The sequence below is a fragment of the Coregonus clupeaformis genome, chromosome 10, assembly GCF_020615455.1.
Source record: "Coregonus clupeaformis isolate EN_2021a chromosome 10, ASM2061545v1, whole genome shotgun sequence".
NCBI lineage: Eukaryota > Metazoa > Chordata > Actinopteri > Salmoniformes > Salmonidae > Coregonus > Coregonus clupeaformis.
The window spans coordinates 18,033,129-18,056,713 of NC_059201.1; the positions used below are offsets into that span (position 1 = coordinate 18,033,129).

The 23,585-nt window shown below is 46.0% G+C and overlaps 1 protein-coding gene and 1 pseudogene across 1 annotated transcript; one reads left to right on the forward strand and one right to left on the reverse strand.

Moving 5' to 3' along the window:
• The first annotated feature begins 312 nt into the window (after positions 1–312).
• On the forward strand, positions 313–13,286 carry LOC121575250 (peptidyl-prolyl cis-trans isomerase FKBP11). Its single transcript, XM_041888219.1, has 6 exons — positions 313–576; positions 766–828; positions 1,491–1,581; positions 1,769–1,802; positions 2,065–2,135; positions 13,033–13,286. The coding sequence occupies exons 1-6, from the start codon at positions 463–465 to the stop codon at positions 13,239–13,241; spliced, it is 582 nt and encodes a 193-aa protein (XP_041744153.1). The 5' UTR covers positions 313–462; the 3' UTR covers positions 13,242–13,286.
• Positions 13,287–13,385: 99 nt separating this feature from the next.
• Positions 13,386–23,380, reverse strand: LOC121574613 (annotated as a pseudogene).
• Positions 23,381–23,585: the final 205 nt, after the last annotated feature.

A 23,585-nucleotide genomic window follows, 5' to 3' on the forward strand; every position in this document is an offset into this window, starting at 1 on the left:
GGCCTTTCGCGGCCGCTGTAGTAATTTAAAGAAAGGCTGTCGAGGGCCGCTATGGGTTCTAAAGGGAATATTAATTCTGATTTTTCAGGGGGTGCTACAACACCCCAACTTCATGCGGCTATGGCCCTTGGCCAGTTGAAAGGAGATAACTGCTGAGGCTTTTAGGAGACTCATAACTGCCCTCAACCGGCACAAAGAATGTAACTGCACCGTTACCCATCAGCAATGGACTTCTGGGATGCTGGCGGAATGTTTAAGGCGGGCACTTCGGCGACCCGGGTCGACTGCCCCGTTATCACCATACTATAACAACACATCAGCCTTAACTGGCGTCTAGCCTAGACAGTACCTCCGAATCTCTATTCGACTGATAGTCTGTCTGTGGCGGTCAGTCGTCGGCGCTTACTGTTCTACAGCTTCACGGAAGTTAGTTGGATAGTTTTCCAAAAATTCGTATTTACAATGAAAGCCAAGACTAGGGTCATCTTAGTCTTGCTCGCTGCTTTCGTTTATGTTGCAGCACAGGAAGGCAAAGCAGAGCAAAATGTTGTGGAAGAGTTATTGGTGGAAACCTTGGTGAGTTCTGTCTATTTCTCTAACGTAGGCAATTGAGTGATAGGAAAGTGGCGACTCTTGCACTAACCGAATGCCATTCATTGATTATCATTGTCAATGTATTGCTTCTTTTATGTAATAAAACGACGCATTCGAATTTATTTGGAATTCAACTATCTCATACTTTTTTTCTTTCTCCCCCTTCATAAGGTGAAACCCGAAACTTGCTCTATAACGTCAGAAATGGGAGACACGCTTCAAATCCACTATACGGTAAGAAACAAGGGGAAGAAAAAATTAGTGGAAATGAATGGCCTAAATAACATTTTCAGTTTCAAAGGTATAGGCACCGCCCTGTTTGACTTCAGACCTAGCCTGCTTATTGAGAGAAATGTCAATTACAAAATGGTAATGAAATCTGGTCAAAAGTGTTCTGCAATTTAAGTGATTCTGATTCATTGCACGTTAATAAACTTGACTAGTCAATACGATGTCTATGTGGCATGGTGCGGAACAACATTCTATCTTGCGTTACACATCGTTTGTATTCATATCTGGGATGGCAAGGAAACTGCAGTGTTTTACCCCATGTGGAGAAAACGATTTCACGTTTTATGCGTGCCAGACATTCTACTCGGCAGTGTGATGGGGAGGTCTAACACGTCAGCACTCCTGCTCCGGCCGTCAGTAGGGCAGTAGTCCAACAGAAACTCGTCACTCATGAAGCGTCATGCTTGATTGACCATGGCATCACCTAACATACAGCCACTCCTATAAATACATATGAAAAAAGTATGTGTCAAGTGTTTCACATTTTAATGTGACTTGCAGGGAATGCATCTTACCCTTCTATTTAGATTCTAATCACTGCTTGCGTGCAAAATCCCTCTTTTAACATGCGTGTTCCATTCATATTGTTCCAATGCTCTGAACAGGGTAAACTGCTGGCTGATGGCAAGGTGATTGACTCATCACTATCCCGGGACCCTCTTGTTGTTGAGCTGGGAAAGAGGACAGTTATCCCTGGTAAAATCACATAACTATTCAAATTGCTGTATTAGACATGATATTGATCACACAAAACAACAGGAACACTAGCTTATGTTTCAAACAGCAATATACCTTCATATTTAGCTCACACTAGCAGTGCAGTGTTTTTGTTATTGCATCATTCACTGTATATAGATAACATGAAATACTGTATCTCCAACAGGTCTGGAACATAGTTTGGTAGGAGTTTGTGAAGGGTAAGTAAACAGTCAAGGTCTGCCAATACAACGTTTTGAAAGGGACATGTAGCCTGCATTAATTTACTTAAGAGAACCACTTCTACTAGGAAATCAAAATGATATTACATGAACTAGGATAACTAGTTTCAAATATAGAAATTACCAGTATGTGAAGCAATCAAAGATCCTGTCTCAAATTACTTTGTTAACATTATGTGTCACTAAAGTAGTAGTGAAAAACATGCAAACCTATGAGAATAGCCTTTTTCTGTTCCTCCAGACAAAAATTCAAGACCACTATTCCACCACACCTTGCCTATGGAAAAAGAGGATACCCTCCAACTATCCCAGGTACTTAAAAAACACATGTGCATATACACACGTACATACGCATACTGTATACAGTGGGGAAAAAAAGTATTTAGTCAGCCACCAATTGTGGGCAACGAAGGAGTGGCTTCATAAGAAGCATTTCAAGGTCCTGGAGTGGCCTAGCCAGTCTCCAGATCTCAACCCCATAGAAAATCTTTGGAGGGAGTTGAAAGTCTGTGTTGCCCAGCGACAGCCCCAAAACATCACTGCTCTAGAGGAGATCTGCATGGAGGAATGGGCCAAAATACCAGCAACAGTGTGTGAAAACCTTGTGAAGACTTACAGAAAACGTTTGACCTGTGTCATTGCCAACAAAGGGTATATAACAAAGTATTGAGAAACTTTTGTTATTGACCAAATACTTATTTTCCACCATAATTTGCAAATAAATTCATAAAAAATCCTACAATGTGATTTTCTGGATTTTTTTTCCCTCATTTTGTCTGTCATAGTTGACGTGTACCTATGATGAAAATTACAGGCCTCTCTCATCTTTTTAAGTGGGAGAACATGCACAATTGGTGGCTGACTAAATACTTTTTTTCCCCACTGTACATGCGTATGTACTATATACAGTGCCTTCAGAAAGTATTCACACCCCTTGACTTTTTCCACATTTTGTTGTGTTACAAGATGGGATTAAAATGGATTTAACTGTCTTGTTTTTGTCTACACAAAATACTCTGTAATGTCAAAGTGTCAGAAAAATGCAAACTTAAAAAAAAAAAATCATGAAAAATAAAACACAAATATATGTTGATTACATTAGTATTCAAACCCCCTGAGTCAATACAAGTTAATCACCTTTGGCAGCGATTACAGCTGTAAGAGCTTTGGGCACCTGGATTGTACAATATACATGTATTCTTTTTACAATTCTTCAAGTTCTGTCAAGTTGGTTGTTGATCATTGCTAGACAGCCATTTTAAAGTCTTGCCATACATTTTCAATCAAATTTAAGTTAAAACTCAAACTCTGCCACTCAGGAACATTCGCTGCCTTCCTGGTAAGGAACTCAAGTGTAGATTTGGCCTTGTGTTTTAGGTTATTGTCCTGCTGAAAGGTGAATTTGTCTCCCAGTGTCTGTTGGAAAGCAGACTGAACCAGGTTTTCCTCTAGGATTTTGCCTGTGCTGAGCTCTATTACGTTTATTTTTATCCTAAAAAAACTCCCTAGTCTTTGCCGATGACATGCATACCACCATGCTTGAAAATATGTAGAGTGGTACTCAGTTATGTGTTATGTTGGATTTGCCCCAAACATAACGTATTGGATTCAGGACAAAGTTAATTTCTTAGCCAAATGTTTTGCAGTTTTACTTTAGTGCCTAATTGCAGGATGCATGTTTTTGATATATTTTTATACTGTACAGGCTTCCTTTTCACTCTGTCATTTAAGGAAAGGGAAAGGGGGATACCTAGTCAGTTGCACAATTGAATGCATTCAACTGAAATGTGTCTTCCACATTTAACCCAACCACTTTAGGTTAGTATTGTGGAGTAACTACAATGTTGTTGATCCATCCTCAGTTTTCTTCTATCACATTAAACTCTGTAACTGTTTTAAAGTCACCATTGGCCTCATGGTGAAATCCCTGAGCGGTTTCCTTCCTCTCCGGCAATTGACTTAGGAAGGATGCCTGTATCTTTGTATTGACTGGGGGGTACAGAGGGGTACAGAGATTCGGTCTTATTTTACCTGGTAAGTTGACTGAACACATTCTAATTTACAGCAACGACCTGGGGAATAGTTACAGGGGGATGAATGAGCCAATTGGAAGCTGGGGATGATTAGGTGGCCATGATGGTATGAGGACCAGATTGGGAATTTAGCCAGGACACTGGGGTTAACTCCCCTACTCTTATGATAAGTGCCATGGGATCTTTAGTGACCACAAAGTCAGGACACCCGTTTTAACGTCCCACCCGAAAGACGACACGTTACACGACAATGTCCCCAATCACTTTTATTAATTTGTAAACATTTCTAAAAACATAGTTACACTTTGACATTATGGGGTATTGTGTGTAGGCCAATGACACATCTAAATGTAATCCAATTAAAAATTCAGGCTGTAACGCAACAAAATGTGGAAAAAGTCAACGGGTGTGAATACTTTCTGAAGGCACTGTACACGCATGCATACTGTACACACTCAATAATACAAAGAAACCAACACTAAATAAATATGGCTCACCTTGATGACACTGCACTCCCAGTCATATCGAAGTAAACTTGGAGCCACGCGATGACATGTCGTGTGTCCCACTGCAACTCGTCGGGAAAGCATGCAGTTTATTAGGATACAGATTAAATAAATTATGATGAGCTGGATGCTCCGTTCCAATAAATATAGAGGGTCTTATTATGGTGACAAATACAAATAATCTCGCTCTTTTGTCTATAATAATCTCATGTAGGCTATACCCGCACTGTATCTGCGAGCTGTTGGCTAAAGCGCATGTGCAAATACCAGAGTGGGCACACCCGCTATATAACTAAAACTAGTTTTGTAAAAACCATCAGTAGAGTTGAAAATTCGATGGAAACCAATTTAACTTGTATTTACTATTTAGAACATGGGAATTTAACTGCAAATTATATTTTTATGCGCAGTACGTCATCACGCACAGCCCTTTACCCCCAACAAGTCAATTTGATGGAAACACATCTCTGGTGGAAAATATTGTTTTTATGCGTGTTTTAGAATATTCGTATGAAAATCTGTCGCCAATTGGATAGAAACCTAGCTACTGCCAGTTTAAAATCCTTTACAAGTGCAAGTGATATAAAACACCAAATATTAATTGGTATGCTGTAATACTGTATATAATTACAATATATGATTACATATTCACTGTTAGCAATTGCTGTAATTTTATTTCAATACAATTTAACAATAAAGTGCTGTTTTGCTGTATATTTACTGCAGCATTCTGTAAATTATGGTGCACTGTGGAAAAATGGTGTAGGAGGGGAAAGAATATTTGGCTCATTAACATATTTCAAGGCATGCCTTGTAAGTGGCTATATTTGTTGCACCCATTAGTGAGAATGCTGTACCAATTGAACTGATGTGGTAGTAGTGCCCATACAAGTTAATGTGTAGAGGGGACAGATCAGAGTGGCAGCAAGTAATTAAGTGTGTTTTGCCAAGTCCTTTTGGTCTGTTTGCGCTGTAATCACGGCCAGTTTGGAAGACTTTGTTTAGGCCTCTAGAAGTGCAAGTGATATAAAATGGCAAATATGAATAAATATGCTGTAATATAGACATACCTAGTAGCCAACCTGCTTGCACCAATCCCATGTAATTACAGTAAAATACCAATATTACAATTAGAAAGTAGCATTTACTTTCTTACACTATAGTAGGCTAATTTTACAGGATTGTACTGTATGATTACTCTATTACAGTAACTTACAGGAAGCTGGTGGCAAGTTGGTGGCAAGTTACTGTGAATATTACAGTAACATACAATTGTGCAAGTTCTCCCACTTAAAAAGATGAGAGAGGCCTGTAATTTTCATCATAGGTACACGTCAACTATGACAGACAAATTGAGAAAAACAAATCCAGAAAATCACATTGTAGGATTTTTAATGAATTTATTTGCAAATTATGGTGGAAAATAAGTATTTGGTCACCTACAAACAAGCAAGATTCCTTGCTCTCACAGACCTGTAACTTCTTCTTTAAGAGGCTCCTCTGTCCTCCACTCGTTACCTGTATTAATGGCACCTGTTTGAACTTGTTATCAGTATAAAAAGACACCTGTCCACAACCTCAAACAGTCACACTCCAAACTCCACTATGGCCAAGACCAAAGAGCTGTCAAAGGACACCAGAAACAAAATTGTAGACCTGCACCAGGCTGGGAAGACTGAATCTGCAATAGGTAAGCAGCTTGGTTTGAAGAAATCAACTGTGGGAGCAATTATTAGGAAATGGAAGACATACAAGACCACTGATAATCTCCCTCGATCTGGGGCTCCACGCAAGATCTCACCCCGTGGGGTCAAAATGATCACAAGAACGGTGAGCAAAAATCCCAGAACCACACAGGGGGACCTAGTGAATGACCTGCAGAGAGCTGGGACCAAGGTAACAAAGCCTACCATCAGTAACACACTACGCCGCCAGGGACTCAAATCCTGCAGTGCTAGACGTGTCCCCCTGCTTAAGCCAGTACATGTCCAGGCCCGTCTGAAGTTTGCTAGAGTGCATTTGGATGATCCAGAAGAGGATTGGGAGAATGTCATATGGTCAGATGAAACCAAAATATAACTTTTTGGTAAAAACTAAACTCGTCGTGTTTGGAGGACAAAGAATGCTGAGTTGCATCCAAAGAACACCATACCTACTGTGAAGCATGGGGGTGGAAACATCATGCTTTGGGGCTGTTTTTCTGCAAAGGGACCAGGACGACTGATCCATGTAAAGGAAAGAATGAATGGTGTATTGTGAGATTTTGAGTGAAAACCTCCTTCCATCAGCAAGGGCATTGAAGATTAAACGTGGCTGGGTCTTTCAGCATGACAATGATCCCAAACACACCGCCCGGGCAACGAAGGAGTGGCTTCGTAAAAAGCATTTCAAGGTCCTGGAGTGGCCTAGCCAGTCTCCAGATCTCAACCCCATAGAAAATCTTTGGAGGGAGTTGAAAGTCTGTGTTGCCCAGCGACAGCCCCAAAACATCACTGCTCTAGAGGAGATCTGCATGGAGGAATGGGCCAAAATACCAGCAACAGTGTGTGAAAACCTTGTGAAGACTTACAGAAAACGTTTGACCTGTGTCATTGCCAACAAAGGGTATATAACAAAGTATTGAGAAACTTTTGTTATTGACCAAATACTTATTTTCCACCATAATTTGCAAATAAATTCATTAAAAATCCTACAATGTGATTTTCTGGATTTTTGTTTCTCAATTTGTCTGTCATAGTTGACGTGTACCTATGATGAAAATTACAGGCCTCTCTCATCTTTTTAAGTGGGAGAACTTGCACAATTGGTGGCTGACTAAATACTTTTTTTCCCCACTGTACTTGGCACTAGCCAGAGTTGGGCAAAGATACATCAAAAGGTATCTTGTTACAAAAACAAAATAACTTTAAGACCAATGTATCCTTAAAGGTCCCAAACAGTCATTCTGATTCCCATGTAAAAGAGCCTTTTGAGTGACTAAAATGTCACTCATAATATTTTGGGGGGATAGAAAGACTCAAAATTTTAGAAAGTAATTTTTCTCTCATGGCTAACTACCAGGAAGTTTGAAAAGACAGGCTGAGTGGGCAGTGAGTTTATATTCATGAGCTCACCTTGACTGACAGCTCTTTGAGACGCCTATATCAAGAAACTTGGATGCAGTGTTGCAGTAAAATCATCACAAGCTAATATGGTGATACACAAAGCAACTAAAACATTGAAATTGCATCAATTCTGTAAAAAAATTTTTTTTACATCTTCTGTTTAGCATGTCTCTGAGTTTTGAACAACCTCTCCCCTTTTGTTCCATGCTGGCTGAAGACCTAGCTAGCCAGTAACACCAGACACAGATGAAAGGAGACATATACAGTGCATTCGGAAAGTATTCAGACCCCCTTGACTTTTTCCACAATTTGTTACGTTATAGCCCCCCCTCGTCAATCTACACATAATGACAAAGCAAAAACAGGTTTTTAGACATTTTTGCAAATGTATATTTAAAAAAAACCTGCAATGAAATTTACATAAGTATTCACACCCTTTACTCAGTACTTTGTTGAAGCACCTTTGGCAGCGATTACAGCCTCAAGTCTTCTTGGGTATGACGCTACAAGCTTGGCACACCTGTATTTGGAGTTTCTCCCATTCTTCTCTGCAGATCCTCTCATGCTCTGTCAGGTTAGATGGGGAGCGTCACTGCACAATTATTTTCAGGTCTCTCCAGAGATGTTAGATCGGGTTCAAGTCCGGGCTCTGGCTGGACCACTCAAGGACATTCAGAGATTTTTCCTGAAGCCACTCCTGCATTGTCTTGGCTGTGTGCTTAGGGTCGTTGTCCTGTTGGAAGGTGAACCTTCGCCCCAGTCTGCGGTCCTCAGCGCTCTGGAGCAGGTTTTCATCAAGGATCTCTCTGTACTTTGCTCCGTTCATCTTTCCCTCGATCCTGACTAGTCTCCCAGTCCAAATATTTATCCACAGCATGATGCTGCCACCACCGTGCTTCACCGTAGGGATGGTGCCAGGTTTCCTCAAGACGTGACGCTTGGCATTCAGGCCAAAGAGTTCAATCTTGGTTTTATCATTCCAGAGAATCTTGTTTCTCATGGTCTGAGAGTCCTTTAGGTGCCTTTTGGCAAACTCCAAGCGGGCTGTCATGTGCCTTTTACTGAGGAGTGGGTTCCGTCTGGCCACTCTACCATAAAGGCCTGATTGGTGGAGTGCTGCAAAGATGGTTGTCCTTCTGGAAGGTTCTCCCATCTCCACAGAGGAACTCTGGAGCTCTGTCAGAGTGACCATTGGGTTCTTGGTCACCTCCCTGACCAAGGCCGTTCTCCCTCGATTTTTCGGTTTGTCTGGGTGGCCAGCTCTAGGAAGAGTCTTGGTGGTTCCAAACTTCTTCCATTTAAGAATGACGGAGGCCACTGTGTTCTTGGGGACCTTCAATGCTGCAGAATGTTTTTGCTACCCTTCCCCAGATCTGTGCCTTGACACAATCCTGTCTCTGAGCTCTTTGTGGCATCTGCTGATGTAAAAAGGGCTTTATAAATACATGTTATTGATTGATTCTGACAATTCCTTCCACCTCATGGCTTTTGCGCTGACATGCACTGTCAACTGTGGGACCTTTATATAGACAGGTGTGTGCCTTTCCAAATCATGTCCAATCAATTGAATTTACCACAGGTGGACTCCAATCAAGTTGTAGAAACATCTCAAGGATGATCAATGGAAACAGGATGCACCTGAGCTCAATTTCGAGTCTTATAGCAAAGGGTCTGAATACTTATGTAAATAAGGTATTTCTGTTTTTATTTTTTAATACATTTGCAAAAATGTCTAAACCTGTTTTTACTTTGTCATTATTTGGTATTGTGTGTAGATTGATGAGGAAATTGTCACGATCGTCGAAGGAGGAGGACCAAGGTGCAGCGTGAAATGCAAACATATTTTATTATCAATAGTGATAACACGAACAAAACAATAAACGATAACGTGACGTCCTAGGTCTAAACACAACCAACACGGAACAAGATCCCACAACTACTGTGGGAAAACAGCCTGTCTAAATGTGGTTCCCAATCAGAGACAACCAGCCACAGCTGACACTTGTTGCCTCTGATTGAGAACCACACTGGCCAACATAGAAATAGAACAACTAGAATCTACAACATAGAACATAAACACATAGAATTTACACACCCTGGCTCAACATATAGAGTCCCCAGAGCCAGGGTGTGACAGTACCCCCCCCCCCAAAGGCGTGGACTGCGACCGCGCCTAAACATAAACCAAACAGGGGAGGGCTGGGTGGGCATTCCTCCTCGGAGGCGGTTCCGGCTCCGGGCTAGACCACCACCCTTCAACCATCCCCCCGTAGCGCCCCTGGGCCGGTCTGGCCCCGCTGGCTGGAGCTGGACTGGACATCGTAGGAGCGGATACCTTAGGCTCCGGTGTGGAGCAGCTGACCGGTACCTGACCAGGCACCGGTGACCCAGGCACGGGTTGTGCCGGACTGACGACGCGCACCCCTGGCTTGGTGCGTGGAGCAGGAACGGGCCGTACCGGGCTGACGACTCGCACCCCTGGCTTGGTGCGAGTGGCAGGAACAGGCCGGGCCGGGCTGGCGACGCGCACCATTGGCTTGGTGCGGGAAGCAGGAACGGGCCGGACCGGGCTGACGATGCGCACCCCTGGCTTGGTGCGTGGAGCAGGAACAGGCCGGGCCGGGCTGGCGACGCGCACCATTAGCTTGGTGCGAGGAGCAGGAACAGGCCGGGCCGGGCTGGCGACGCGCACCATTAGCTTGGTGCGGAGAGCAGGAACAGGCCGGGCTGGCGACGCGCACTATTAGCTTGGTGCGGGGAGCAGGAACAGGCCGGGCCGGGCTGGCGACGCTCACCATTAGCTTGGTGCGGGGAGCAGGAACAGGCCGGGCCGAGCTGGCGACGCGCACCGTAGGCTTGGTGCGAGGGGCAGGAACAGGCCGGGCTGGGCTGGCGACGCGCACCGTAGACTTGGTGCGAAGGGCAGGAACAGGCCGGGCCGGGCTGGCGACGCGCACCGTAGGCTTGGTGCGAAGGGCAGGAACAGGCCGGGCCGGGCTTGCGACGCGCACCGTAGGCTTGGTGCGAGGGGCAGGAACAGGCCGGGCCGGGCTGGCGACGCGCACCGTAGGCTTGGTGCGAGGGGCAGGAACAGGCCGAGCCGGGCTGGCGACGCGCACCGTAGGCTTGGTGCGAGGAGCAGGAACAGGCCGGGCTGGGCTGTGGAGACGGATTGGAGGCCTGGAGTGAAGAGCTGACACAACCCGTCCTGGCTGAATGCCTACCTTCACACACTCTGTGTGAGGCATCAGCACAGGACGTACAGGGCTGTGTACACGTACTGGCATAACAGCACGTGACACTGGCGCAGGATATCCGGGACCGAGGAGGGGCACTGGAGGCCACGAGCGCTGAGCCGGCACACTCCGTCCTGGCTGCATGCCCACCTTCGCACAACACGTGCGGGGTGCTCGCACAGGACGTACCGGACTATGCCGGACCACTCGTGGCACAGTACGCAGCTCCGCATACCCCGGAACCTGCCCAGTCTCATGCTGCCATGCCTGAGTACGGGGAGTTGGCTCTGCTCTACATCCAGGCTCCGCCAACCTGCCTTCCGGCCCCCCAAACCCGGTGGCCTCCTCTCCTAATCTCCCAATAAGCCCTGTGGCAGCCTCCTGCTGCCCCATCACCCATGCCGTGTGCCCCCCCCTAAAAATTTATTGGGGGTGCCTCTCGCCTGTCCGACCACGGCCCGGTTGGCGCCGCTTCTCCTCTCCTGCCTGGGTCTCCCCCTTCATAGCCTTCCGGTACCGGACGGCCTCCTCCTCCGTAATCTGCCCCCAACCGAGGAGGACATCCACTAGAGTTACCTCCTGCGTGTGTTCCTGGACACGCTGCTTGGTCCTGTGGTGGTGGGATCTTCTGTCACGATCGTCGAAGGAGGAGGACCAAGGTGCAGCGTGAAATGCAAACATATTTTATTATCAATAGTGATAACACGAACAAAACAATAAACGATAACGTGACGTCCTAGGTCTAAACACAACCAACACGGAACAAGATCCCACAACTACTGTGGGAAAACAGCCTGTCTAAATGTGGTTCCCAATCAGAGACAACCAGCCACAGCTGACACTCGTTGCCTCTGATTGAGAACCACACTGGCCAACATAGAAATAGAACAACTAGAATCTACAACATATAACATAAACACATAGAATTTACACACCCTGGCTCAACATATAGAGTCCCCAGAGCCAGGGTGTGACAGAAATACAATAATTTAAACAATTTTAGAATAAGGCTGTAACGTAAAAAAAATGTGGAAAAGGTCAAGGGGTCTGAATACTTTCCGAATGCACTGTAAATATCTTTGCCATAGATGAATAGTGTAAACTTTTAATAATATTTGGTGACACACTACAGTCACATTTTGGCACCAGTAGAGTAGATATCTAGCTATATAAACCCAGCCCCTCCGCAAACATGCCTTCTCAATTTACAAGGCAGTACTTATTTAAATATCATGTTACAATTGGTGTATTAAAATGAGAATTAGGGTGATGTCACCCTATCCCCTTAATAATCCCACCTCCTGAATCTAAGTGTTTGACATTGGGGACGGCACCAGTAATTTCATGATCAAACTTTATCAATGTAAAAGCAACAGTCATTTTTCATACTTTGGTCATCATACTTTGATCCAAATATCATCAAATTTAATGAAAACAGGATTTTGACTGTTCATGAACTTTAACTACAACAACATTTTCAGTAACGGTTACAGAAATGTTTTACTTGTTATGACTGTGATAGAATAATACCCAGGAGTGTGCTTTGCAAGTGTTCATTTTTACATTTACATTTTGGTCATTTAGCAGACGATCTTATCCAGAGCGATTTACAGTCAGTGCATTAAACTAAGGTAGATAAACAAGAACATATCAGTCATAACAAGTAAAAATATTATGTTACCGTTAGCGAGAATGCTGTTGTAGTTAAGCAGGCTACTTGCACGTTTATTTTTGTATTATAAAAATACAAAATACATGTATTCTAATTAAACTGTTACAAAACACATGAATTGTACTTCAAACCAGTGAATTACAAAATAGGTATTGTAACTATTGAAATACCTATATCAAATACATGTAACAGAAATACTGCCCATTTTTGGCACTAGCTGCCTGCACTGTAGATCTCTAAATTCGAGAAATACAGCATGTTGCTGTAGTCAGGTGTTCTAGTAATATGCTGTAAAGTTGCGTTTCAGTAAAGGTCCTGTAAATATACAGTAATTTACTGGCTTCTGTGCTGCCAGTATTTTACTGTAAAAATTACAGGACATTTTTTACAGTACACACACACACACAAACAAACAAACAACACAACAACGTGACTCAGTTAGGGTTGCAAAATTCCGTTAACATTCCCAAGATTCCCTGATTTTCCAAAAATCCAGGTTGAAGGATTCCAGAATTCCCTGCTTATTCCCTCACAATTCTGGAAAGCTTCCCACCAGGATTTCAGGAAAACTTGGGAATTTTGGGAAAGTTCACGGAATTTTGCATCCCTAGACCCAGTACTTGATCCTCCGTCTCTCTTCTTCCCTCTGTCCTGTTAGCTGATGCTGCTCTAGAGTTTGAGGTGGAGGTGATGTCGCTGATCCAGGCAACACCATGGCAGAAGATGGTGAATGATGTCTTTCCCCTAGTGTGTCTGGGCCTGGTTCCCACTCTGCTGGGCATGGTGGGCCTCTACCTCTATAACAAGGCCAACACCCAGCGGCCAGGCAAGAAGAAGGCCAAGGACAAGAAGAGCAAGAAGAAATAAAGGAAACTCACAGAACTATTTAAATAATACAATTAAAAACAACAAGGGAGTGTTTTGTTGTTATTGGATTAAATATTCCAATTTTTTAAAATTTGATAGTTATTGGAAAACACAAAAATAGAATAAGGAATAGGATTCTGCCAGTAGGAGGCATTCTGCCGGTTTGAAGTTCTATTTACTCTTAGTCAGTGTACAACTTGAACACCTTTTGAAGTTAATGTATGAGTGATGCTGTATGTGATTGATGTGTGCCTGTGCTGAACAACGTGTGCCACCTCTTGACAGTATGGCGCTTGCGTTGGGCATCAGCAGTGAGTTGAATGGCGAGGGTGGGTTGTGATACCATCAGCAGTGAGTTGCGATGGTAGAAGATCTGGTCACTAACAGAGATGACAGCGCAGTAAGACCCACAGCTGCTGGGTCTCCCGGGTTAGAGCTCCTCTCTCCCGTTACAGACACAGCCGCTCCAGCAAAACCTTGTTATAACGCTGCCAGAACTGAGTAGTCCAGCATGGCCTGAGCACACAGGGTTATAAATGAGAAGTTAGGTGTGAGTCATGAAGATCAGATCAGTGTGTGTAATACAGTTGTTACGAACCCCGTGGCTTTAAACGTCTAGGGTGGATGGACAAGAGACCCGTAACATAATTCATGCAAATTAGAGTCGTGACATGGAAACAGTGAGAACAAAAACTACACAACAACCATAAACTACCGTCAAACATAAAATGTTTATTTTTTAACACACTGTAAATGTTTGGGAAAAAGGGCTGAGCAGGACCCAAGAAATGAAACAATAGTGTAAAAAAAAACTAAACTGATCTTGCCTGCCTCAAGAACCGCTAAGCTACTGCTAATCATACAATAATTACAGTGGGTGGTCCGCTCAGGTCTAACTAGTGTTTTTAGACTGTTTTCTTCCTACGGGTAATGTATGCCCAAGGGCAACTTGCTTAAATTCCCCTTTTCCCAGAAACACACAACAAAGTTACCAAACAGAGTAACCAGCAAATGAGTGAGTACACAAAGCACAGGACACCACAGTATCCATACTCACATAGGGAAAATAGTATCTCTCTACAAACACAACTGACTGGCTTTTAAACAATGGGATGTGTGATTGAAAAACCAGAAACAGGTGGTGCAATGCAGAGGAATGTCCACTGATTGGTCCACCTCAGCAATCAGCAGACACCCCAACGACCATCAATCAGGAACATATAGGACACCTGTGAATAGGGCAGAAGGAGAGGAAAAACACAAAAAGACACAGGATACCTGTATCCGTAACAACAGTATTACCCGTGCATGTGCCAACTCCTCAGATGGAGGCTCCATAGCATTAGCTCTCTCGTTGCTCTCCTCAGCAGTGAGAGAGGTGTAGATGGGCTGGACTTTCTCATGTTCTGTATCCAGCTTACGACACATCTCCTGTAGGCCTCCTGTAGCTCAGTTGGTAGAGCATGGCGCTTGCAACGGCAGGGTTGTGGGTTCGATTCCCACGGGGGTCCAGTATGAAAATGTATGCACTCACTAACTGTAAATCGCTCTGGATTAGAGCGTCTGCTAAATGACTAAAATGTAAATGTAAATCTCAGCCAGACGTAGCAGCCTCTCCCCCTTATCCACACCATCACACAGCACAGAATGAGGACAGGGTGTGAGCGCAAATGTGAGAATGTATAGGAAGGGAGTCAGTCAGTACACCTGCATAAGTGTGACTGTATAGTGTGCATATACACTACCGTTCAAAAGTTTGGGGTCACTTAGAAATGTCATTGTTTTCGAAAGAAAATCATATTTTTTGTCCATTAAAATAACATCAAATTGATCAGAAATACAGTGTAGACATTGTTAATGTTGTAAATGGCTATTGTAGCTGGAAACTGCTGATTTTTTTATGGAATATCTACATAGGCGTACAGAGGCCAATTATCAGCAACCATCAGTCCTGTGTTCCAATGGCACATTGTGTTTGCTAATCCAAGTGTATCATTTTAAAAAGGCTAATTGATCATTAGAAAACCCTTTTGCAATTATCTTAGCAAAGCTGAAAACTGTTGTGCTGATTAAAGAAGCAATAAAACTTGCCTTCTTGAGACTAGTTGAGCATCTGGAGCATCAGCAATAGTGGGTTCGATTACAGGCTCAAAATGGCCTTCTGAAACTCATCAGTCTATTCTTGTTCTGAGAAATGAAGGCTATTCCATGCGAGAAATTGCCAAGAAACTGAAGATCTTGTACAACGCTGTGTACTACTCCCTTCACAGAACAGCGCAAACTGGCTCTAACCAGAATAGAAAGAGGAGTGGGAGGCCCCGGTGCACAACTGAGCAAGAGGACAAATACATTAGTGTCTAGTTTGAGAAACAGGCGCCTCTCACAGGTCCTCAACTGGCAGCTTCATTAAATAGTACCCGCAAAACACCAGTCTCAACGTCAACAGTGAAGAGGCGACTCCGGGATGCTGACCTTCTAGGCAGAGTTGCAAAGAAAAAGCCATATCTCAGACTGGCCAATAAAAATAAAAGATTAAGATGGGCAGTCTGAGAAATGCATCCTGTTTGTAATAAGGCACTAAAGTAAGTGTCAAAGAAATTAACTTTATGTTCTGAATATAAAGAGTTATGTTTGGGGCAAATCCAACACAACACATCACTGAGTACCACTCTTCATATTTGGAGTTTCCGAAAAATAATGTAACTCCCTACTTGAGTTTTGCATTGGGGCAAAAAACAATCAGCGCTTTAACCACACACAGGCCCTACTAACTGCTATTTCGCTTCTCAATGATCATGCAAGTACTGCACAAGTAGGCTACCTATCTGTTCCACCTCTGGGCAGCCGAACATTCTAGGCAGCCCTAGCATGGACCGGTAACCAGAGTCTAACAATGGCCGAGTTTGTTTTGCATCCCCCGGTGCGCTATTATTCCTTACGTCGTTTGTCAACTACTGCTTTAGACCGCATACTATTTTTGATGATAATCTTCATAGTTGTGCTGCCACAGAGAGTTTCTGACAAAATAACTAGCCAATGTTTGCAATGATAATGACAAAATAATCACTATTTTGACTGCCTGTATGTGTCTTGCTTGTGTTTAATTTAATTGCCTAAAGATTGCTTTAGTTTGATATGCTTGCCTAAATAGCTGCATGTAGCCTAACACCCGTCCTGAAAAAATAACTTGAGGCATGGCATGCATAGTTTGAACATGTCAACCATCTTTAGTGTACAACTTGACAGTTTCCCCTCCATGTCTATGAGGGGGAAGCTGCAGCGGAGCAGTGGGAGCACTGAGCAGAAGCTACAGCGGAGCAGTGGGAGCACTGAGCAGAAGCTGCAGTGGAGCAGTGGGAGCACTGAGCAGAAGCTGCAGTGGAGCAGTGGGAGCACTGAGCAGAAGCTGCAGCGGAGCAGTGGGAACACTGAGCAGAAGCTACAGCGGAGCACTGAGCAGAAGCGACGTAGGCAGCAGCTACGTAAAAAATAAAATAATCCTGCACATGCGCAGAAATCTCCATATCAATAGCCACGGCAAGTCGGGTTCCAGAAGATCCGGAACCGCAGCCGCTCTGTTTTTTTTAATGAAGTAGGTCAATTCATAAATACTTTCCTAACCCTAAATATTCTACAAGATCAGAGTATTTTTTAAATCTACTAAATGGAAGCAAATATGCATATTTTGATGTCTTTCTTCATTGATTCCTAATGCTCAGAACCCGTTCTCTCTATATATTCTAGTGAGTCTGTAGAGATCATTCAAATTAAAGGTACACCATATTTAAAGGGATGGCTTTTGATAAATGTACTGAAAAATGTACTGAATGAAAACTCCATGAGAAAATCTGTTGGTCAATTAGTGGGAGGGTTTTCGGCAGTTGAATAACATTTATTCAGTGCACATAATGGCGCCACACCCAAAGAGTTTGTTGCCCACCTGCATATGGTAAGTCTCAATACCAAATACTGAGAAGTGCTTAAATCAAAACACATAAAAAATGCATAGATTTCCTAACAGTAGTCTCTGTATCCCTACACTGACCTGCATCTTCTGCAGCCTCCTCATCTGCTGGTCGAAGGTCCTCAGCGACTTGAAGGCCATGTGACGGTTCTCCGTGGCTTCATTGTAGCAGCGCAGGGCCTGTTTGAACTGATGCCACAGACGCTCCACCGTCCCCTCTAACTGGATCCTCAGCACCGCTACTTCCCGCAGCTATGGCAAGAGGGCAATAAAACTGTGATGCTGGCTGTCTGAGCCGGTCCCCTACCCTGTTCTTGATGTCATCTCTGGTGCTCTGGTAGTCCTGGCGTGCCTCCCCATCCACCTCCGTGTAGAACTGCTCCATGGCAAAGGTCACGTCCTCCAGGTAGGCACGCTCCTGCTGGTGCTGGGACAGGATCTGCTCCCTGGGAAACACACACACACACATTTACAGTACATTTACATTTTAGTCATTTAGCAGACACTCTTATCCATAGCGACTTACAGTTAGTGCATGCATCTTAAGATACTGTAGTTAGGTGAGACAACCACATATCTCAGTCATAGTAAGTACATTTTTCACACACACACACTTGTCAATTCACATACAACACAGAGCATCACTATCTAGTTAATATCAAACTTGCATGATTGGGGTTAGAAAAGCTTTTAAATTCAATAGTTTAGTGCAACATAATTCAGCTATATTAATGGTTGTGCAGAACTGTGTATAGTGTGTCTGTTGTCTATTAGAGAACTGGATGGATAGGTCTGTTATATCTAGCCTAGTTGTAAAAGAACGGACATCTGCACAGTTTCACATTGAACATCACTCTGTCGTTTAATGACATGTGCCACGCATTCTGACAACCCATTCATCCGTAACGCAGCACACTGTCGTAAACCATAACAACGTACAGTACGACGTACAGCACGTCGTACCATACATAACATTTCCCCCTTTCCAAAACCAGGGACTGGTACCATATATAAAATGTCCATAGGGCAAGAACCTAGAGTGATACCTGTAAGAAATAAACATTAACCCTTAAACGGATGGACTCTCCAAACTAGCCAGTTCAGTCCATTAACCTGGAGGTTGACTAAGACACCTAACGGAGCCTAAGAATGAAAAGAGGTTAAGTAGTCCCCCAGATAAGCAGGGCGAGTTCGTGCCCGCATAGGCCTTTCTTCCACCGTCACCGCTTGTGGCTCTGGCCCTTGGGGAACCCACAGAGGCTGGGGCTCAGGTGGTAGTGGTGGAGGAGGTCCATCCGGTGGCGTCTCTGGCCTGCATGTCTGTTTTGTGTGCCTTCGTGTTCCTTGAGGGGCAGGGACTTTTCTGAGGCGGCTGGCGTGCCAGCGTGATCCATTGCTCATCATGAATGTGGCGGGCCCCAGTTGTCGACTGACCTGCAAGGGGTCCGACCAGAATGAGGCCATTTTGTTGCACCGCTGAGGCCGTCGGGCTCGGACCCAGTCTGACACTTGAATGATCGACTTCTTCACCCTGTGTGCCTTGTCAAAACGCTGTTTCATTGCTCTTTGGTGCCTGGTCACTGCCTGCTGTTCTTGGGTGCGCCTAGTCGCCGGTTCTGCTACTCTCTGTGTTCTGAGTCTGTCCAGTGGCAGTTCCATCTCACGACCTAGCATGAGGGATGCCGGGAGACCTGTGTTGTTGTGTGTTTGCTTGCTCTGTAGTGCATTAGCGTTTGATTCAAAGCAGTTTGGAACGTGCACCCCTGGACCAGGTGCGCTCTGATGCCGTTCTTCAGCGTTTGGTTGAAGCGCTCCACCCCTCCGTTAGCTTGTGGGTTGTAGTAGGCCGTGCGGATGTGTTTGATTCCCTTGTTGCTGAGATATGAGGAGAACTCGGCAGAGGTTAGCTGGGGCCCATTGTCCGTGGTAAGGGTGAGGGGTAGGCCCCACCTTGTGAACAGGCTGTCTAGGATGTCCACGATGGCCTGTGCTGTGACAGTTCCGACAGGAACCACTTCTGGCCACTTAGAGTGGAGGTCATACACCACCACCAGGAAGCGCTGATGGTGAGGGACTGCGTGTCCATGGATCTCGCCACAGATGTCCAGTTGGATGTGCTCCCAGGGGTGGGACGGCCATGCGAGAGGCTGCAGGGGGGTGGGGCGGACTGTCCTGTTTTCCCACTGAGGAGGCATGCAGCACAATCCCTGACCAGGGCTTCAATGTCGTGGTCGATGCCTGGCCACCACACAAGGTCTCGACATCGCTGTTTGACCTTGACTATGCCCAAGTGACCCTCGTGCGCCATGGATAGAACACGCGCACGCAGGCCACTCGGGACCACAGTGCAAAACCCTCGAGAGACACAGACTTCTTCCCAGCAAGAAAGTTCGTGCTTCACTCTGGCGAAAGTCGCCAGCTCTTCCGGCACATGTGCTGGCCATCCAGTGCGTATGTAGGTGCGCAGGGTAGACAGTGTGGGATCCTGTTCCGATGCTTGCTTCAGCTCCTCCAGTGAGACGACTGACTGAAGAGGAGCGTAGAGCATTTGTACAAGCTCTGTTTCGTTGTCGTCTGGCAAGACGGTTGGAGTAGGAGCGTCAAAGGAGCGTGAGAGGAGGTCTGCCACCACGTTATCCCTCCCCGGAGTGAACTTCAGCTGATAGTCATACTGTCTGAGGCGGTCGGCCCATCTGTGCAGCCGAAGTGGCTTGTGGCCAGTTCCTGATGCTGACAGTAGCGTTGTGAGGGACTGGTGGTCGGTTCGGAGTGTGAACAGACGGCCATATAGGTAGAGGTGCCACCTTTCGCACGCCCAGACACAGGCCAGTGCTTCTCGTTCGCCCACAGAGTACCGTTGTTCTGTGGGGCTCAGGGCCCTTGAGGCGAAGGCGACGGGCCTCTCAATGCCATTCTGCAGCTGTGAGAGGACAGCTCCTAGTGCTCCAGCTGAGGCGTCACATGTGACAATGGTGTGGCAGACGGGGTCAAAGTGAGCCAAGACTGGGGCTGTGGTGAGCTGGCTCTTCAGTGAGCGGACCGCGTCTGAGCAGGCTGCCGTCCAGGCCCATGGCTCATCCTTCTTGAGGAGCTGGCGAAGGGGCGCTGTGGTCTGAGAGTAGTGGGGCAGAAACCGGAGGTAGTAAGCTGTCATGCCCAAGAATGAGGCCACCTGAGAGGCTGAGGTCGGTTCCGGGATCCGGTGGACGGCTTCAATGTTCGACATGAGTGGGGCAATGCCTTTGGCCGACAGGCGGAAGCCCACAAACTCGACGGCTGGAGCTGCAAAGGTGCACTTTCCACCGTTCAGGGTCAGGTTGTTCCGCAGTAGAGCACTGAATACTCTGTGGAGTCGATAATCATGGATGTGGAGGTCAGGGCCGTGGACCACGATGTCATCCAGATAGACCGCCACCCCAGGTATTCCAGCGAGGATGGTGCTCATCACCTTCTGGAAGCAGCTGGGGGCGGAGCTAAGTCCAAAAGGCATGCGTGTATATCTGAACACGCCAGCGTGTGTGACAAAGGCCGTGAGGTCTCTGCTAGCTGCATGGAGGGGTACCTGAAGATAACCCTGACGAAGGTCAAGCTTCGTGAAGATCGTGGAGCCATGGAATTGTGCGGTCAGCTCCTCAGCTGTAGGCAAGGGGTACTTATCCGGGACAACGGCCTTGTTCACAGCACGGAGATCCACACAGGTCCGGATTCCACCAGACTTTTTGGTTGCAATGACCAAGTTTGAAATCCAGGGGGCAGCGTTGACTGGCTCAATGATGCCTGCATCCAACTGTGACTGGAGATCTTTTGTGACATCATCACGCAGTGCAAAGGGAATGCGCCGCAGGGGCTGCATGACTGGGGTCACTTCCGGATTCACTAGGGGCCTGTGAGTAAAGGCTGTGAGGCAGCCCAGTCCATCAAACAGAGTCGGCCAGTTCTGTTGCCATGTGCAGGTAACCTGGTAGATAGCTGACCCACTGTCATCTCTCAGTGTGAATCCCAAGCCTGTGAAGAGGTCGAGGCCCAGGAGGTTGGCACCCCGCTTTGCAACATGAAATGTGAATGATGGCAGATGTTTGGTGCCGTAGTGTACTGGGACCTGGAGGGTGCCTACAATGTCTATCTTAGATCTACCGTACCCACACAGGGCAGTGGAGGGCTGTTGGAGTGGTAGGTGACTGAAAAACTTGTAGTAAGTGGCAAGGTTGAGCAACGACACCGCAGCGCCAGTATCCAGCAGCAAAGGCAAACCCACCTCACCCAGCTGCACAGTGCATGTCCTGAATGACACATGGTTGGTGGAGACGGTTCGGATTTCCGTGTGTTCATGTTGAGAGTGAGATGAAACGAAAGGCCTGTTCTGGGTGGAGCTAGTAGCAGGGGCAGAACGACACACTTTCGCAAAGTGATTGTATTTTGAACAGTTCTTGCATATTTTCCCACGGGCTGGGCAGTTTGAAGCCCTTGAATTGTGAGAGCTAGCCCCACAGTTGCCACAGCTAGTTCTGTTTGTTTGTCTGTGTGCCTGCTGCACGGGCATGTCGGTGTCTGTGTCCATGCAGCTATCGACGCGGGAGGGCGTGCGCAGCGCGTGATCGTTGTAGTGCGCCTGCTCGGGCTGAAGCTGCTGTGTGAGAATGGCTGGGGGGCCGAGTGTATGCTGCAGAGCTGTCTGTTAGCATAGAAGAGCATTCCAACGCCGCTTCAACCTGGAGTGCTATTTTAATAGCTCCATCTAGTTGTAAATTATCCGATTCCAAAAGCAGTTTCTCCCTTGTCTTTTCACATAACGTCCCCTCTATCAACTGATCCCTGATGATCTCGTCCTGAAGTGTCCCGTAGTTACAAGAGCTAGCCAAATCCCTCAGATTAGCCACGTAGCTTTGAATGGACTCACCCGGCCGTTGGTGTCTCTTCCGTAGCCGGTAGCGTCGGAGGAGCACTCGCTCTTTCCGGCGAAGTGGTTCCGTAAGAGGCTGACTGCAGCAGTGAATGTAGGAGCCGATCCAAGCGCTCTGAAAATCCTCTGTCTCTCTGTACCAAGGCAGTGACGGAGCAGTGCTGTCCTCCGCTTGTCGGAGATTGTAGAAAAGTCCATAGCTTCTAAATAAGTGTTAAAACTATCAAGCCAGTTATTCCACGGGACTGGAGGTTCGCCAGGCACGGCGAGGAATGGTGCTGGCGGTGGTAAACTGAATTCAGCCATCTTCGTCGCCAATGTTATATCTAGCCTAGTTGTAAAAGAACGGACATCTGCACAGTTTCACATTGAACATCACTCTGTCGTTTAATGACATGTGCCACGCATTCTGACAACCCATTCATCCGTAACGCAGCACACTGTCGTAAACCATAACAACGTACAGTACGACGTACAGCACGTCGTACCATACATAACAAGGTCCATCTGTCCTGGTGTGTTTGTATGTGTGTTTGTGTGTGTGAGAAGGTTTTACACACACCTCTCAGAGTTGAACTCGTAGCTCAGTCCCTCCAGGACGATGTTCCACTGCTGCTCCAGGGATGCCAGCCTACCCTTCTGCAGGGCCAGCAGAGAGTCCACACACTGCAGGTGAGAGCGCAGGGCCTGGGCTGACTGCTGCTCCGCCTCACTCAGGTTACACACCAAACACTACAGCACAGAGAGAAAGAGATATAGACTGTCACACACACAGACACAGTCAAACAAGAACTCTCTCACAGATGTTTGTGGAAATAAATACCTCACCTTGATGACACTGTCCTTCCGGTCCAGCACCCTCTCAAATGTCTGGCTGAGCACAGCAATGTCACTGTGCAGTTCAGCTGCCCTTGTCTGGCGGAGAACTGCTCGCCACTGCTGCGTCAGCTTGTGCAGGTTCACCGCACTGTTGCGCTCCTCCTTCTGCAGCTTATCCTGGTTGCATTACAGGGTATAGTATTACGGGATGGTACTTAGAGGACATGCAAGGAAACTTTGACAATAGAATAGGCTTAACAAGTTGCATCGGCCTGTGTGACTTTTCATTGGTTTAAATACTTGAACGTATACCTTGAGGAATTGAGTTAGTACGTCCTCCCTCCATTTTGGCCATCTCCTCCTCTGCCTGGGCCCTCTGCTGCATGTACAGGAGTCTCTCCTCTGTCATCCCTGCCTGCTTCCCCCTCCTCCTCTCTTTGCACCCTTATTTGGCATGGTTCCTCTCTTTCAAGCTCCTCGTGGGGTGCTCTGTTTTGGTGCTCTAAAATAATCGTATTTTCAACTGGAGTATAAAAATCGAAAAGCCCCAACAGTTTGCTTTTTGGCTTCTTTTATTTCATTAAAACATTCAATTAATGTGTGGCAGCAGGCAGCCTGATGTCCCAGTCATCCATCCTCTAGAGCAAGATGGAAAGGAAAG